This window comes from Salvia splendens, chromosome 15, assembly GCF_004379255.2.
Source record: "Salvia splendens isolate huo1 chromosome 15, SspV2, whole genome shotgun sequence".
Taxonomy (NCBI): Eukaryota; Viridiplantae; Streptophyta; class Magnoliopsida; order Lamiales; family Lamiaceae; genus Salvia; species Salvia splendens.
Window position 1 is genome coordinate 6523563 of NC_056046.1, and position 18575 is coordinate 6542137.

Here is an 18575-nt window from a genome sequence, read left to right on the forward strand (position 1 = left end):
TAAAAAGGACACGTGGATCCACGGATACCGTTGGTTGAGCCCGCTATTTTCAATTATCTAATCCTTACCGTCGATTCTCCAGAGGTTTTGAATGGGAAGCTTTTATGGATGTATATTAAATATAGAATAGATTATTAAATCTATGCAGTTGCATAAAATTGAATAAACTTAATTGAAAAATCAATGTATTTAATCTCTGCAATGGACTTGATATTTCAATTTGTGAAATTTAGTGTTTAGACTATTTTTAGTTGTGGTTATGGTTAATTATGAGGTCAATTTCATTATTTTTAGCTAGGGCTCATATCAAATCGTTTCTCCTTTTTAGAAAAAGAAGTTAATCAAGTTGTTTGTATGTAAAATAATACACCGGATATACTCTGATAGTGTCACGTGTCTATTATTGTTAGAAAATTGTGAATATAATCAAAGTAAAAAAGATATTTTATCATAAGGTGTTAGACATACTAAATGTTTAACATAAGTAGAGTTGCTTTTCTGCAAGCAAGTCACATGATAATTGAATTAAATTGATGGTTAGGATATAGAAAGAGCACCACGTATTTTACTAGCAATTAATTCTTTGTAAATCATAATGTAGTTTCAGATAAGAAGGAGAACAAATTAAAAATGGATGCTCAAAGGAACAATTCTACTTTTGTTCTAGAAAAATAATGGAATTCTATTTTAATGAAGGAGATTAGATTTATTCCGATTGGGGGAGTGACGCACAAGGGTTATGCGTCGTTATTATTGAACGACGCACAACCCTTTCGTTAAAAGACGCATAAGGGTTATGCGTCTTACCCTAATGACGCATAACCCTTATGCGTCACACTGGTAAGCATTCCCGCTTGTCACCCGGGTGACCCGGGTTCGATCCCCGGCAGTGATGCATTTTTTTAAGTGATTAGTATTTGATAAAAATGAGTTATTATAAACATTTGTTTTTGGCAAATAGATATTACTCTATTATCTATGACCACTGTTTATTTTATTTTATATATTAAGTTTATTTTTGAATATCTTAAAAATTACTATTGTTTATGCCGTTAATGGTATAATGACATAAAAATCAAAACTTTATTCACTTATAGATTACGCTTATATAAAATACATGGCATAATATTATATACTATTAATTAAATAATCCAAGTCTTTATGTTATAAGAAAATAAAATAATGCTTATTATAAAATAATTTCCAAAAGTCCTTGCTGCAATATTGATTAATGAATGTTCTACCCACTATTATAAGAAAATAAAATAATGCTTATTATAATAACGGTGACTATACTCTAATAAATAATAGTAATAATAATAGTAAAAATGCGCCGTTGCCAGGGATCGAACCCAGGTCGCCCGGGTGATAGGCGGGAATGCTTACCAGTGTGACGCATAAGGGTTATGCGTCATTAGGGTAAGACGCATAATGCTTATGCGTCTTTGAACGACGCATAATCCTTATGCATCGTTAACCAACGACGCATAAGAGTTGTGCGTCGTTCAATAATAACGACGCATAACCCTTGTGCGTCACTCCCCCAATCGGAATAAATCTAATCTCCTTCATTAAAATGGAATTCCATTAATTCTCTAGAACAAAAGTAGAATTGTCTCATGCTCAAACGCCAATTGTCCCAATATTTTTTTCCTTCTTGTTGTGATTTTAAATTGTCTTAATAATAGTTTTGTTGGTTGCATTTTTTTCTGTACATATTAGATAAAACTTAGGTTGTTGAGATTTAAAATTGTTTAATACTGTAATAAAGTAGTAGTAGTAGTAATTATATTTTATGAGTATGTTTTGCGATACATAATTTTGTTGTGACGTTTATAAACTGTCTTAGTAATGAATGTTTTTTCGAGTATCCCATGTCATATATAGTAAGTACTACTACTTTTCTAGTTGCGTTTTAAAATTATAATGATTATGACTGTATTTTATGAGTATATTGTGACATTGCGTTTTTAAATTATCTTAATAATAATGAATGTTACGACTATCTTGTGCCATGGTACTATAGTTTTGTTGCAGCGCTCTTCAATTATTTTAATAATAATAGATATTTCTTGTGTTTGCCATAGTTTTGTTGTTGTCTTTTTCAATTATTTTAATTTTTTAATGTGAAGCAAAGGCCATGATACATGTTTTGCTTACGACAGAAAATAAGTGTTTTCCATTATATTGAATTTGTTTTTAGTGACACACGAGGGCCCTAATTCCTCCAAATACCTATATTCATTAATAATGTTATGGCACGTGCAATGAAGCTAAGGCTCCTTTCTTTAATCAATCACTCTATGGGCCATGATATTTGTATTTGAGGCCAAAATATACATAAACAAAGGTAAAATAAACAAACATATATAACTTGATTTTTTTTTTATCACTTGCCACGTGTAATATCCTAATTGCGATTCACATGGTCCATGCGTTCGGGGAAGAACATCCCACACGGTCGCAACTCACATGGCCTGGCCTATGTGATTTGCAAAGGAGGCGGACAACGTGGTAGATGCACAAGGGTGCATATGGCGCACGAGCCGTGACATAGCGAAACCCTATACTTTTATCATCTTCACTAATTTCTCCTCGAGACTTGTATGAATTAAAAATACTTGCCGGCCCGTATGGAATCCTCAAAAGTCTCAAGTTCAAGTTCGGCTAACAATTTTTATTATTTTCTTCTTCTTATAATAGTAATAGATATTTGATATTTGACGTACAAAAGCCCCTAATACCGAAATAAATCATAGGAATATTCTCAGCCTCTGGAAATAATTTCATCATCCGCCCCAGATTAAATCAATGAGTGAGTATGGTTTCGTTGATCTCAATCGTCATCGTAAAGATGTGCGTCTAGCTCGTGTTTGCATGTTCGTTGAGCCGTAAATAGTATCGGGCCACATGATAAATAGTTAGCCCGCTCTTCGAGCTCCAACTTACAGAAACGGCCTCTAATAATACTAAGAGGTCGAAATGTTTGCCAAAAAGGGAAAAAGTAACACTCACTGCAAAACAGTTTTAAATTTGCCTCTTATAATATCAATGCATCATCTCTATCTCTATCTCTATCTCTATCTCTATCTCTATCTACATTATATATATATATATGCAGTTTGCAGGCGAAACAAACCTACAACAGAACCCTACGTTGTCTGAACTTCAGACCGGCTGGTGAGCCGGACGAACTGTGCGAACGGAGAAAAGTGCTCCGGCGAGAAGAAAGAAGCACCCATTCTCTGGTATGTGAACGTGTCCACCAATGCGTTCGCGTCCAGTACCGTCTTCTTGATCTGATCAAAGCCCCCGGAGAGGCCCGAGGGCAACGAGTTCTGACCGGACACCGTCACTCCATGCTCTCTGCACGTAGACGTTATCTCCTTGAGTAGTGACTGTGGGCTAGACAGGATCTCAGCCGGCTGGTGTTCATCCGTTAGGTCCATCCCGGGGAGAATCATGCTGCAGGCATTTCTAAAGAAGATTCTAGCAACACCATCGTAACCATCCCGGTTGGCAGCGCTGTAGAACCCAGCTGTGAGCTCAGCTGGGCGGGAACGGGTCCGGTGCCAAGAGTGAATGAGAGGAACTTTACCGGACACGGCAATGCCGGCGTCTTTGAAGGTCGAAGCAGCGAGGGACAACATACGGTCGCCATGAGATAATAGCTGACTTGAATACCAGGAGAGGAAGAAATCGCCGTAGGGTGTCTCCCAAGATCCACCGTTTTCAGCAAAGAAGCCGTCGGAGAGTGGAGATCGATCATTGCTGGGGGTGTCGTGGGGACCACCAAGACCCCATAGAGGACTTCCATTTGTCTCAGCATGCTGCTTCAGATTCTTAAGCATGTATCTGTCATAACACTGGAATTCTCCGGCTCCACGATTGCTTTTGTCAAGCGGGTGATGAGATGGATATCGAAGCTCGCCATCCGGTCCGAGCCCGATCGATACTCTCTGTTGAATATAAGAAGGGCCAACTAGAATCAGCAAAATATAGTGTTTGCTAGTTCAAATTTAATGACTAACAACACAGAAACTTGTGTAAGACGGTTAGACGAGTAAGATGTACAAACATCTGAAACATCCGGATTCAATTCCATATCCAATTGCACATCGGTGTTTCATAGTCTTTGGATCCGGATCATGACAGTCCGAAAAATCAAAATGAAAGCAATTTTAATCAGCAAAAGCAGAGCTGTAAGTTCAAACGACGCATCCTTATCCTATTGAGCAAGAGAGCCTTACCGTGATTGTAGAACCCAAGAAAGGCGACAAGGTAGCTTTGAAGTTATCACAAAAATCTCTGTACACTTGGACTGGAGTTTTTCCATCTAAAACAGGAACATCATCCACGGCAAATGAAAGACAATCTCTGCACTGCTGTCCCGACTTATCCGCAAAGTAGATGTCTGGATCGCCTTCACCAATTTGAGAAACCCATTCTGGAAGGCGAATCTTGCATTCTTCTGAAGCATGGAAACAGAGACAGACATGAACCTCAAGGCCCAATTTTTGGACCATTTCCACAACAGCAAGGCAGCTTGTCCATTCATATTTCCCCATAGCTTCCTTCTCAACTACTCCCCACCAAATCGGGAGCTCAACACCCTTCACACCCAATACTTTCAAAGCCTTCAGCCCTGCAGCAATTGCTCGTGCACGGCTTATCTTATTAGATTTGGAGACTGTATCAAGAGGCAGACCAACGAATAATTTGATCCCATCAACCTGCAATCCCAGGTAAAAAAAACCTGTCATGTATCTATCTTTACAAATTTGTAAATACAGCATTTACATTCCTATTATCTCAAAACCAATGGGAAGCACATGAAATATCGAGACCAATGCCACACACAAGTATGATGAAGCCACATTGAGTTTATAATCAGTTTAATCCACCTTTTGGGGGTGAAATTCGAAGCAATGGAACAAATTCAATAAACATGATATGTGCTTATTGATCTCACACCCCGAATAAAGGACACGTTAAGACAAAGAATAATGCCCCAAACAAGTACTATGATGAAGACACATTAATTTTAGTTAAGTTTATAAGGAGATAAACTCATTTTTTGCTTATGTAAGAACATTTAAGAATTAAGGACCTTATATTAGATATAATTCAAGCAGAACTATGGCTCCAACATCAAAAACGGAGTAACAGAAATCCTAAATCCAAATGCCAAATTTCTCATCCACTCATGAACAACAAAGTACATGACACATTTTTTTTTTCATTTTACCACTTCTCTAAACAATGCAAAACGTTAAATCGATTTCAAGACTTCAACATTAAGTAGATAATTTCTGCAAATTTAAAAACCATGAAAAATATAAACATATCAACACATAAACGCATATATATCTAAAGTAAAATCTCCATTTCTCATCACTTCAAATCAACCTAAAGAAAGAAAATACACAAGAAAAAAAGTGCGCCTTAACACGAGAGAGAACTTACAAGCTTGGTTCTTGAAATTATTGGAGTTCTCTCAGAATTGACAGCATCTGCAGTTTGAGCAGCAGCAGAGGCTCTGAGAGTGAAACCCGCAGCAGATTTCCACTGCAATTTCAAGCTTTGATTCTGAACGAAGCAACACGCCTTCGATTTATTGTTCTTCAAATTACAGATTTCAGCACCCAAATTCTTGCTAAAACTAAACAGCCCAGCATCACAGCTTCTTCCCAAATTCACCTGGGAGCTTCGAATCACTGAAATCTCCATGTTTGCATAGAATCCAGATAAAAAGGAATCGAATTCCAAATCTATGGGGGTCTTCTTCGAGGAAATCGACTTAGTTTCTGGTTGAATTCGTCTCAAATTCTCTACTTGAATCGGCGAATATTGGGGGAAAAGGGCTTGATTTTGAATCGAGAATTTGAGATAAAAATAAATAAAACGAATGAAATGGAGAAGATTGAAAGAAACTAATTATAGTAGAAGTTGATTTTATAAAATTTTGATGGTATATATTTTGGTTGATTAAACAAAACGCAAGTAATTTGTGGACCACATCAAAAATGCAAGCATTATTTTAATGTGATAATCATTTTCACTAAAACAGTAATTTTGTTTTTATTTTTTAAATACAACTGCTTGTACTCCATGCGTCTCATGTTACTCACACTTTTCATTTTAGACCGTAAATTTAGAATTGATTTTTTAGTGTAATTAAATTAGAATTTTAAGTGTAATGAGCCCTCACGTAATAAATGAACTTTTAACTTAATCTAACATATTAATTAAATACAAATATTCTAACTTAAACTATAAATAGTGTAAGGAGGTTGTGACTAGCCGAAAAATAATAGTACAAGTAACATGAGATGTAGGGAGTATTATTTTAAATATAATCTTAGATCCTAAAAAAATATTTGTTCACCAGTAAAACTCGTAATTTGGAGAGGAAAAAAACTAATGGTTTGATTTGAGGAAATAAGCTTCGTTAATTTTCAATTGTGTATGAGTTTTGTAAACTCCCTTTTCCGACAAACAAAATCCCAATTAATTTGGATCACAGGATATTTTTATGTGGATAAGAAAGACGTGGAGACCGATGACATGCACTGATAAAAACATTTAATAGTTGTAATTACTATTTTTGGTTCTAAATTGGGTAAAAAATTACCTGACACGTGGCAATGCCCATATGCAAGATGACTAGTTGCTGACTCACTTCCCACACACCAAGATTCTGTGACAGTACAATATAGAGGAGGTTAATATTATTGAGACGAATACGTTATAAAATAATGGAAATTGTTAATAATATCTTTACAAAAAATATTGCACAAACCTCAAAATCTGAGCTGCAATTAACTGTGGATAAGGTTTTGTACTATAGTGTGAGTTGTCATGCTTGATTATGATATAAATAAGGGATATTGACATCTAATATCATGAAACTTTTAAAGAGTTGAGTTTTTTTCACGAAACTTTAAAATTAGCAAATAATATCACGAATTTTACTCCGGGTTTGTTTTTCCCTACGAATGAAAAAATTCATGTTATTTTAATAGATTTAAGAACAATTTTGGTGGGTGTGCTTCAAGAAAAATTATCTTCAAATATTGAAAAACTTGAAGCTCTCAAAATTATTGTCGAGAAATTACTAAAAAAATCTGTATCATAATTTTATTTGTGAGAATTTTTTCATTCGTGGTAAAAAACAAACCCGGGGTAAAGTTCGTGATATTATTTGCCAATTTTAAAGTTCGTGGGAAAACCCAACTTTTTGAAAGTTTTATGATATTAGATGTCAATATCCCTATAAATAAATAGCCCAAAAAGTCCCTCAATTTTAGTCAAATTCTGGTCTATTTCATACTCTCTCCGTCTCATGATAGATGGCACACTTGGATAATGACACAAAATTTCAGGAGATGTTTTTTGTGTGTTGAATGGAGAGGGAAAATAATATATTTATATTAATGTGAGAGAAAACCTTTTCAAAAAAGTGGAAATGTTTTGTGGAACAAAATAAAAGTAAAGTGTGACATCTATTATGGAACGGAGGAAGTAGTAACTTTTAAAATTGACTAATTATATCATAATTTAAATATTTCTGTCAATTACCCCATAGTCTATGATTTAGGAAAATTAAGAACGCTTTTGGCAAATGAAAAAATATCATACGAACTAAATATTCGGCTATTTAAATGATGTCATTCAATACATTTAGTCACTTATATTTTTAGTTTTTACATATATATGCATTACATTGATAAATTCAAAGACATAGTATAATGAAATTTTTAAGACAATGGAGAAAGTTATAAAAAATATAATATAATTAATTATTTTTTAAAATTGCAGAAATACAAAAATTTGACAAACTTCACAATCTTTTTGGCCACTTTCCCAAAATATAATTATTCCACATAACTAAGGGCAATGGGCATCACAGTATCACCACAGTGCCAAGTTATTACTACTCCCTATTTATAGCATTTCTGTGACGGTAAAGGCAGTTAACTTTTGATCACTTAACATTATTTATGATTGTTTGACCTATACTAATTTATTAAATCCAAAATTTATAAATAAAATAAATTAATAGTTTTACCAAAACAACTACTCCTAAAATATACTTTAAAAACAAAAACTGAAAAAAAGATAATCAAATTTAATTTTTCAATTAATTTTTGAATTAAAAGAATATTGGCCCGTCGCATGTCAGCCACTCATTGGCCGATTAATCAATGTGCTTTTGCATGTACGCGTTTAAGAGAATGTGCTTAGGGCATTCACTGCACCGTGCTTAAGTGCTAAGCATGTGATGGCGTGCTTTAGATAGCAGCTAAGCACGGGCATATAGTCGCTCTCACATAGTGTTTGATAACCTATCTTAGGAAATCAAATCTAATAAATCTCTTGTTTTGTAGTCATGGTAGGATAAAAATCTGGCATGTGTTTAATGTTGGTCTAGAAAGCATGTGCTTGCCGTAGCAAATATCATTGTTGCATTTGGCACATTAATCCAACCCCAATTTTTACATTTTTTTTCAACTAATTTCCGTAGTAATATCGATTTTCAAAATTCTCTTTCTTCTTCTCTCTTACTCTTTGGTCTAGGAGTGGGCTTGAAGGAAAGACTTTTGCATGAGCCAAAACGAGCCCGCCCCAAAAATTGACGGACCTAAATTTATGATATTTACTTATCAATAGTAGTATATAAAATTGATAAGCAGCATAATCCATGGGCCCAAAATCTAACACATAAAGCAGCTATCTGAACCTGATTATCTTGTTTTAAAAAAATAGTAGTATATAAAATTGATAAGCAGCATAATCCATGGGCCCAAAATCTAACACATAAAGCAGCTATCTGAACCTGATTATCTTGTTTTAAAAAAATCTATACATTAATAAGTGCATAAATATAATAAGTCTGTACAATAAAAGACACCTGTCTAACTTTGCACATTGCAGACACACAAAAAAATTGTGATAAAAATAAAATGACACATTGTGAAAAAATAAATTGACACATTTAATCTGCATGTAATAATCTGCAACTCTAAATAGGACAATCTTTTGTCGGGGTTGGATTGGGATTATAAAATCAGAACAATTACAATTCACATCAAATGTGAGAACGCTTACTAAAAGTAAATTATTTCATTGGAATTTTTCAGCATCCTGGTTAACTAAAAAACAAAATTAAAGCTACATAGAAACAACACTACAGATAAATCACTAAAACAGCAAGATTTCTGATATTCAGAGAACATAAATAAATACCTTTTGGGTAAAAGTATAGTAATAGTATATACCAATGTAACACAACATCTAGCATTGGTATTTTCCTATTCTAGCAACCAATCGACGGTCGTTACTCGTGAGCACGCTCTAATTAGCTCGATATAGAAGGCGTTGGTGGGAACCGGACCCATAACTTTTCAGTCACGAGATTGCCCCAATCAATCGAAAACCAAGCCACGGAAAGGGTTTGAGAGACTGATATTAAACCTTAACGAGGCCAAAAATGTGAGTTAACATAAAAGAAGAAAAGATCTGCTGATCCCAAAAGCAGTCGAAAACACCATTGTGACTAGAAGATTCCGTTACCTCTTGAAAAAGTTCGACGTTTCTTGGCTCAGACAACAGCACACAAATTTGCAGCACCGGTACCTCCATGTGTTGATCAAGTATAAAAACAATGCTATGTTACCGTGTCTATCTTGTTGCTTCGGGTGGAGCTCTTATCTTTACGGTGATCCTTCTTTGATGGCTTAGATTTTCTCCGTGGAGCTCCAAACGAGGAAGGGTTAGCCAGCGGGCCCGACCAGGTCTGGATCGGGTCTTTGGCATAGGAGAAGTTCATGGAAGAGAATGGTACGTCAGGAGGATCAAAGGCTGGGTCGATGTGATGAGACGAGCCCAGAGGGAAACCAAGCCCTCCATCCTGGTGTGGAGGAGGGAACTTTTCGCTTTTGCTCTTTGCGTTTGCATGGCTGATCAAGCGCCGTCTCTGTTTTGTCGAGGGCAAGAAAAATGAGCATATATCGAGAGGGCAAACAAGTGAAGTCATATGAAGGGGACAAACATGAAATGAAAATATAAAGGTGTACATCGATGTTGGTTTGTAGCTCAGAGTTGGCTTCAGGAGCAGGCATTGCTCGGTTTCTTCGGGGACGAGCCTTCTTGCCAGTGTCGTTTTGGGGTTTACCAGCAGCTCTCAGCCTACAACCACATAGATCCATGTAAAATCTTGAATCTGATTGAGGTTAAGGTAAGTAAAGATACATAGTCAAAGAAACTATTCCACAAACCTTCGTGCTTCTTCATCTCGACGCTTGGCGTCCATCTCCTTACTTGGTGGATACTTCGGGAGGCTGGAAGGATCACACGCATATGGCTCGGTTGTGAAGAACTATGACAGGTAAAACGATAAAGACAAGAACTTGTATGAGCTCACTCTCATTTTAAAAGCATGTATTCTTACAAATTTTGATGCACATGTAATATTATCGAATACGAAAGAAAGGCTTACTTCGCTCTCTAGTGCCGCTGTAGCAGTTTGACGTTCGCTCGGATCAATTGCAAGGAGAGTGCCGATCAGAGACAATGCTGATGGTGGGAAGTCCATAAACGTCTCGTTTATGCATCTTTTATACGAGTGTTGGGGCTTGAATATGGTTGCGTGAGGAAGCTTCGCCTTTTTCCAGTACTCTTCAGATGGAGAGCCGCATAGCTTGAAAATTCTGTGCAGCTGTTCCACCTAAGCACCACCAATTGGATTCAGTTACGGCCATAAACCAGCGTCCGAAACAAAAATTTCTAACGCAAATTCATGAGTTTCGTCTCAAACATGAGGAAGCCTAGACCATGATAAGCTTTGTGAAATCAGCCATTACACGAAAGTCTAGTACCGTTAGGAAAAAAAACACCAAACAACGAGCCTTTTAACTGATCCTACTCTACCGTACACAGTGAGGTGAGGCTACGAAGTGGCTAGACGAACTTGTTCAACGAGAACCTCAAATAACAAAGATTGTATCAGAAACACCTAGATTATGAAGCCTACTATCATCATTGTCATTGACCAGGAGTATTGGAAGATCGATAACAAAAGATGACAGAAACTATACCTCGGTTCTTCCAGTCATGATAGGCTTCCCAGCGAATAGCTCGGCCAGAATGCAACCCGCGCTCCACAAGTCCACACCTACACCATACTCAGTGGCACCAAGAAGTAGCTCCGGTGGCCTATACCAAAGGGTAACCACACGACTAGTCATTAGCTGCTTGCTATTAGGGTCATAGGTGGAAGCCAATCCGAAATCAGCAATCTTAAGCACCCCCGCGTCATCAATGAGGAGATTTGACCCCTTGATATCACGGTGCAACACATGGCGGCCATGACAGTGTTCGAGGCCAGATATTAACTGATGCATGTAGCATTTGACCTGTCATTTCATTCAGATTATAAGAGGATTTTTTTTAAGTGAGCTGCAAAAAGGATACGAAACACGTAGATGAGATGAACCCAACCTGAGGCTCGGTAAACTTGACCCCAGGGCTTGATGCAAGGCCTGCCAAATCATGCTCCATGTAATCAAACACGAGGTACAAACTACACGACATCCGTGATGTCACCAAGCCTAGCAACTTCACGACATTGGGATGATCCAAGCGGCGCAAGATCAATATCTCCCTTGCCATGAACCTCACGCTCTCCGGTTCCAAGTTATCGAATCTAACCTTCTTTAACGCAACAATCTTCCCCGTTATGCTGTCTCTAGCTTTATACACATTACTATAAGTACCTTGTCCAATCTAAACATAACCACAAACACAACAAAGCATACAAAAGAATTAGGTAATGCAACAACTTAGGTAAAACAAAGGAACTAAACCAGCCACTTCTTGCCTTATCAATCTTTTCAAATGAATCAGCACGACGAGGTGTCCATCCATTGATAGCCTCCCCGGCCACAGCAGAGAGCCAAGATGGCCACCCGGCAGCTACTTGCTCTCCATGGATGTTCTTAGGAGGATTACTCAGCCTCGGATTTGGCCTCGACCTTCTCCTCCCACCTCTTGGCCGCCGTGCATTCTCATCCTTCCGCTCCACCTCCTCCTTTTGGCCCCCATTCTGAACTTCACCACGCCCTCCTCCACCACCACCTCCCTCCTCAGATTTACTAACTGAACCAACCACTACTTTTTCTCTCCTCCCTGATGGCATGGCCTCATCTTTCTCTCTCTCTCTCTCAACTACAAGATCGCCACTGGGTGGCCTCGACTGGATCTGTTTCACAAAAACACACCCCATTTCTCAATAATCCAAAACCTCATATCTCACCACATACTACACCCTCCCTTGCACAACATCCAAAACCCACCCGTATATGACCACCCTTAAATAAAAATCAAATCTTTACAGCATACGAATTTCTGAATTCCCAAATTAGATCAATCTTACTCACTGCAGCACCTGAAGTATTCAATAGCAACCAATCAAATGTGCATTCCACATCGAATTAATGAAGAAATATAGTACAATCCTGTACTAAATGGGAAAGAAAAACCGTAGCTTTACCACTCGGGGGAGCAGAATCATGGCAATAATTGAAATACAGCAAATCAGGCAAGTCAAAAATGAACAAGCTACGATAGCATACCTACAAAAAGCAAAATACAACCATACAACAGTAGAAACTATTAGCAAATGGATATTTGTGCGCCTTACTTTTTTCCTTTCCGGCTGCCCTTTTCTTGTGGATTAATCAAAAGGATCAAGAAATAAGCTTCGCAGTTGAAATCCCACTTTCCACTTTGGTCAGGAAATGAAAGAGAAAAAGATTACTAGTTTTTTTGTGTTTAGTGTGAGTGGGGCAACTGATCAAACAGCAGATCTGCGCTAGTGAGTTGTGAGTGACCGATTTGCTCACATTTTTTCTTGAATAAAATACTACTATAATGCTATAATTGCTAATTACAGAGAGAAAGCGTGTGCTTGGATTTTGACTTGGACAGAAACGAAACTGTGTTTTCTTGCACAATTCCAAATCAAACAAATAATGTTTTTTTTCCAAGATATACATTTTGATTTTTGGGAAAATATAGTAAAATTTATTTTTATAGTTTTTGTAGCTTTTAAATTATAAATTGTGGGTGATACTAAATAAGCTATAGTGTGTGTCGTTGTGTTATAAATGTAGATGATAAATTATTTATATAATTTTTAGGTCAAGATCACCTACCACACAAACTAAATAATAATGATTTTAAATTTCATCTTAAAGATTCATTAAATCACTTTCATTTAGAATAAGAAAGAAGGGCATAATCAAACAAAAAAAGAAATGTATGTATAAAGTGGACAAGTGAATCGTAAATAAATTGACAGTAACCTAACAAAATTGACAAGTTAAAATAGTAGGAGTATCCGAAAATTAATTAATTGTGAATGAAAAATATGTTCTTCAGTCTCAACTAAGTTGAGTGTATTCATTTTTGGAACATTCCAACAAAGTTGGGTCATAATTTTTTTTCGAAAAATATATATACAATCACTCTTATTTTACTTTATCACCTACTTTACACTATTTCATCTCTCCTACTTTTTTCCTTTCTTATATCCTTCAATACAATTTTTTAATCTTCGTGCCTGAAAGTTTTTTCCCAAATTAATTGGGATGAAAAGAGTAACATCTTTTCATAGAAAACCCACATTCTGGAATATGGACTATGGAATATAAGATACTAGTAATTTATTAAATATATGGTGGATCATTTATATAAGAAGATATCACATTTATTTCAAAACATACAGTAGTAGATTATAGACTTAATTAGATATAATATTGATTCGAATATCATACTACAAAACATATATGCTTTATTCAAAGGCCTTATTGTCATTAATATTATTGAAAAATATATAGGACTTCACGCACATTAAGTTGTGGAATAACATAATTTATATAGGGTAGCCTAATTTATTTTCGTATCTACAAACTAATTTAGCATGATATTCAATATATAGTAAGTATTATAGTTTGTTCTACTTGTGGAAGTAAATTACTAACTTATGGATATAATAATATTAATGTTGGGTTACTTGCATCTTTTAAAATGGGGGAGATTTTGTCATTAAGAATTTAAATTTAAGATATGGTGATAGCAACCCAACATCCAAGATAGGATATGGTGGACTAATATTGACAATGACACCTTCAAAATGTGGGGACAATAACACAATCATATTCATTCAAAATTATTTAAATTCAAACATTGTTCATGTGTGAATGACAAAAGTTGATCTAATCATTATAAGCTCAGCTCTCCATGTATTTCAACCAAACATAATTGAGAGAGATCAAATTTGCAACATTATTCACACAAAATATATGATGTAGATAGTGTAGTAATTTATGAAAGAGTGAATAGAATATGAACTTTATTTCCAAAGCTTCCCTTTCTTTTCATTACCAGAATTCCAAAGTCAAACTTAACGTAAACTCAACAGAAAACACAACTTTTAAGCTAATTATAGTTTACCTAATCCATCGTATGAGAAAGGAAAAGGAAAAACGAATCTGTCTTGTGAAAGGTATAGTTTACTATGATTATTTCCATAGTTAACTATTACAAATATTTCTAAAATAATAAACTTTTAAAAGAAAAATATGTATATGGTATTTTTTTAGCACTTTAATTTTATTTTTACCTTCTTACTTTTGCTTCCATAAAAATTTAGTGTAGCGTTAATTGGAAAACCTATGAAATATCAGTAGGTTCTCAACAAAATAATAGTAGTATAATCTTTCACTTTTATTGATACATTTCATGTGAAAAAATGAACCACGGTGATAAAAATGACATTATTATAAAAATAATAGATATGAGGTATAAAAATAAAATAACATATTATTTTAGAAGAATAACTTAAGTTTTCTGTACATGTCAATTCGCAGGAAAATCTTACTATATGAATTACCTCAGTTACAAAATTATGTAAGTACGGGATTATTACACTAAATATGTATTCAGATCATTACACTAAATATTTGAAAAACTCAAAACTAATCCCAAGCCAATGATTTTTCCATCTAATGGTCATTATTTATGCCATGTGTAATTAAGAAAATTATTAAAAATATTCGAAAAGGTTAGTTTAGGGAGATGTCAAATGCAGTGGTTATGCACTCCCTTGATTATCTCTTTTTCCATATGGACGTGTCTTTTATGATTGATTTTATTTGATATTATTTCCTTTCTTAATTGCCTACCTACAGAAACTCACGCAGAAGTAGATTTATACATTGATTCCGCTACATGATGATTCCGCGAATTTTTGATGATGATAAATGCTCGTAAAAATAAATTACGACACAGAGAATTTTACGTGGTTCGATTTACTGAGGTAAATCTACGTCCACGGGGAGAAATGGGGGCAGGTTTGTATTGCTTGATCTGCCAATTACAGCTTACAACACAGACTTGCTATATGATTGTTTCTCTAGAGAGATTCTAACCCCTTCTATCAGATCTAAGTTCTATTTATATAATGAACTCAGATCATGGCTTGCGTCACCACCCTAAGTCGTGGATGTCGTGTAGGTTATGGCCTAAGATCGTGGGTGAAGCGTAGGTCATGGCCTACGATCGTGGCCTGAACTGACATCACGTGGTAGTGGGTGTGTTGGACATCCTGTATGGGTCCACTAACTCCTTGTTCGGTCGAAAACCGAGACCGAACTGCTTTGGTTGCCGATCTGAGAGTAGAGCTTGATGCCGACCTGAGAGCAGAGCTTGATTGGTTGGCTTTTACCGAGCTGTAGGCTGAGGCCGAACTCTTTGGTAATGCCGAACTCCTCCGAACTCTTTGGTAATGCCGAACTCATACTCCTCCTTGGGCTTTGGGCTGATGGGCCGTCACTGCTGTTGGGCTTGTTTAGTTCGTACCCCATCACTACCCCCCCCGAAAGACGAAGTGAATCACTTCGGCGAAGCGAGTCACTTCGGCATTCTGGATAAAGGTACGGGGGAGGCTGACGTCAGGGGACGTGCCTTGCATGTGACTGCATTAAATGCGACAGTAAAATCCGGCCGTTGAATCCTGAAAAGGTGGGATTCGAAACGGTGCGACGATTTTGAAATCTTCGCCGAATCTGATAAATATGCTCTTTCTTCCTCATTTGAACACCTTTGCTGTTGCGTCTTCTATACTCTCTCTTTCTCGAGAAATTTTCTTCCGCTTTCAAGAGCTTCTTCAGACTTTCTTCACTTTCAAAAAGTAAGAAAAATGTCTTCTTCTTCTTCTTCGGTGTCGGGTAGCGTTAGGAAAGGGGGTAAGGGGTCTTCTAGCCGGAAAGAATCCGGGGAGAAGACCGTAGAGTATTTTCACAGTATCTTGAGTAAGGATACTGTGATATCCCTTTACGAAAAATACTCTTTTCCTGGGGGGAAGGCGGTGGTACCTGACGGTGATCACAGGGCTGACTCCCCGCCGGAGGGTTACGTCACCGTGTACGAGGCCTGCTTAGAATGCGGGCTTCGTTTCCCCCTCCCTTCTGCCTTTATAGATTTACTAGATTTTTTTCAGCTTCCTTTAGGCCAGGTGACTCCGAACTCTTGGAGGCACTTGTCGGCCTTCGCTGCCGAACTCCGTAGGTTAGGAAGGGATTTGTCTTTGAAGGCGATCCTTAAATTCTTTCAATTTAAGAGGAAGGGGTCTTGGTTTTACTTGATCCCTTTACAGCCCTTTAGGGCCTTTTGTAAAACGAAGTGGCCGAAGTGGCAAAATCGCTTCTTCTACTATGATAGGACCGCGGCTCCTAGTTTTCCCTGGAGAGGGCCGGAGTCCGTTATCCGTCACCCTCGGCCTGAACCGTTGGACGAGCTCGATGGCGAGCTCAACAAGATTCCCATAGTTAGGAAACAATACACGGAGTCTGAGCTCGTCAAGGGCGACGTCGTGTTCGACATCTCGTCTTCGGACGAAGAGGCCGAGGGTGAGGATTTCTCTTTATCTTTATGCTCTACTGCTTTAACGAAGAAAATCTGACTTTGCTTTCTTGCTTTTTGGCAGTGTTCATGTTGAATAAGGCTATCAGAAAGTCCTCCGAGCTTGTGGAGCCGGAGAGAGAGAAGGCTACCAGCTCGGCGCCTGATGCCGAGAAGAATCCGAAGAGGCAAAAGACCTCTTCGGGTCCAAAGAAGCCGGAGTCGACTTCGGCAAGCAAGAAGGGGAAGACCCAGAAGCCCCCAAGGGCGCCAGAGAAAGACGTGGTCTTGGCGCCTCCTTCGGAGCATATCTGTGAGCCATTTTTATGGCCCACGGACTTCGCCGAGGTGAATTGTCTCCTTGATTCTTTGGCTTGGCTTCTGTCCTGTATTTTTGGTGCCCTCTGTTGACTTTTTTCCTTATCCATTTTCAGAGGAACGATATGCTCTCCAAGCTCGTCGCAGTCGAACTCTCCAAGGCGTCCAACGACTATGCTGAGATGCAGAGGAAATTGGCGGCTGCTTGTCACCGGGCCGAGCAGGCTGAGGCAAACTTTGAGAAAGCCAGAGCTGCTAGGATTTCGGCCCAGGATGAAGCTCAGTTTGCCAAAAACCAGCTCGTCATCCAGCGAGAGCAGGCGAAGCGGAGCGATGCTGCTGCCGTGGTTTCCCAAGGGGAGGCTCTCCGTGTTTACACGGAGAAACTCTTTTTGAGCAGCCAGTTCTCGGCCTTTGTCGGTAGCCTGGTAAGGCTAATTGCCGATAAGGGCGAGCAGGGGGCCGACGTCGTGCTGCCTCTGTACAGCCGAGAGATAGCAGCTCGGCTTCAGAATCTGCCGCTCCTTGAGGAGCTCGCTTCATCTTCGGTCCTGCTTTCTGCAGACCGAGTCCGGAGTTGTCGAGCTGATCGGGACGAGAACCTGGAGGCTATCTTTGCCTCCGTGGGACCCGTTTCACCCGCTTCGACTTACAACGGAGAGGGTGAGGCCGAGCCGCTGGAGCGGGAGGCCGAAGTCGATCAGGCCGGGCATCCGGAGAAGGAGGCCGATCAGGAGGCGGAGGCGAGGCCGACAGGAGGCGAGGCCGAGGCTGAGGTAGCCCAGGAGAAGGAAGCTGTACCAGACCGAGGAGCCGGAGACGAAGCAGGCGGAGTATGATTTCGTCTCCTTTCTCTTAGTCTAGTTTCTTCCTTGTAAAATGGCCTTGAAGCCCTAGTGTAAAAAATTTTCCTTGTGAATGAAAAATTCTCTACATTTGTCTTCGTATAGCTTTTCGTACTCGCCTTTATTCCTGTTGTATTTTACTATCTGCTCGGTATAGCTGCCGAACTAATATAGCTGCTTTGTACCCAAGGAGATGGAGATACTTCACTGGAAACGGCTGTACTCTTCGGCTTTGGACGAAGCGGAGAGAAGAGCTATAGCCGATCAGACGAAGAATGACGAGCTTCTGGCTCGTTTAGTGAAGCTGGAGGCCGATATCAAGGACTTAGAGTCCGATAAGAAAGATCTGGAGGCCGAGCTGAATACGGCCATTGCTGAGAGGACTGCGTATGAGGATTACATCCGTGTGCGCGGGGGAATGACCATATCAGAGGTTCAGGAACGAGT

At 38.2% G+C, this 18575-nt stretch overlaps 2 protein-coding genes across 6 annotated transcripts; both read right to left on the bottom strand.

Moving 5' to 3' along the window:
- Positions 1-2983: 2983 nt before the first annotated feature.
- On the bottom strand, positions 2984-5951 carry LOC121767951 (inactive beta-amylase 9-like). The gene is made up of 3 exons (XM_042164284.1): positions 5467-5951; positions 4251-4733; positions 2984-3959 (listed from the first exon to the last, which is right to left on the bottom strand). The coding sequence occupies exons 1-3, from the start codon at positions 5728-5730 to the stop codon at positions 3153-3155; spliced, it is 1554 nt and encodes a 517-aa protein (XP_042020218.1). The 5' UTR covers positions 5731-5951; the 3' UTR covers positions 2984-3152.
- Positions 5952-9107: 3156 nt separating this feature from the next.
- LOC121767950 (probable serine/threonine-protein kinase At1g54610) lies at positions 9108-12991 on the bottom strand. 5 transcript variants are annotated; one of them, XR_006043248.1, is made up of 9 exons: positions 12554-12990; positions 11882-12448; positions 11503-11787; positions 11100-11417; positions 10502-10729; positions 10281-10381; positions 10080-10191; positions 9577-9979; positions 9108-9477 (listed from the first exon to the last, which is right to left on the bottom strand). XR_006043248.1 is itself a non-coding variant. In XM_042164281.1 (9 exons), the coding sequence occupies exons 3-9, from the start codon at positions 12284-12286 to the stop codon at positions 9671-9673; spliced, it is 1758 nt and encodes a 585-aa protein (XP_042020215.1). In that variant the 5' UTR covers positions 12287-12448; positions 12554-12635; positions 12704-12991; the 3' UTR covers positions 9108-9670. The 5 variants fall into 5 exon arrangements, 4 of the variants coding, with proteins under 4 accessions (XP_042020215.1, XP_042020216.1, XP_042020214.1 ...); XM_042164281.1 differs by having other exon boundaries at positions 9108-9979; positions 12554-12635; positions 12704-12991; XM_042164282.1 differs by having other exon boundaries at positions 9108-9979; positions 11882-12262; positions 12357-12448.
- Positions 12992-18575: the final 5584 nt, after the last annotated feature.

Excerpts from the sequence above, each read along its gene's own strand:
- LOC121767951 (XM_042164284.1), bottom strand. The coding sequence starts at position 5,730 with ATGGAGATTTCAGTGATTCGAAGCTCCCAGGTGAATTTGGGAAGAAGC. Across the intron at positions 4,734-5,466 it reads TAATTTCAAGAACCAAGCTT|GTTGATGGGATCAAATTATT; the intron begins GTAAGTTCTCTC and ends CTGGGATTGCAG. Across the intron at positions 3,960-4,250 it reads TCTTGGGTTCTACAATCACG|AGAGTATCGATCGGGCTCGG; the intron begins GTAAGGCTCTCT and ends TATATTCAACAG.
- LOC121767950 (XM_042164280.1), bottom strand. The coding sequence starts at position 12,286 with ATGGGGTGTGTTTTTGTGAAACAGATCCAGTCGAGGCCACCCAGTGGC. Across the intron at positions 11,418-11,502 it reads TCAAGTTTACCGAGCCTCAG|GTCAAATGCTACATGCATCA; the intron begins GTTGGGTTCATC and ends ATGAAATGACAG. Across the intron at positions 10,192-10,280 it reads CGAGATGAAGAAGCACGAAG|GCTGAGAGCTGCTGGTAAAC; the intron begins GTTTGTGGAATA and ends ATGTGGTTGTAG.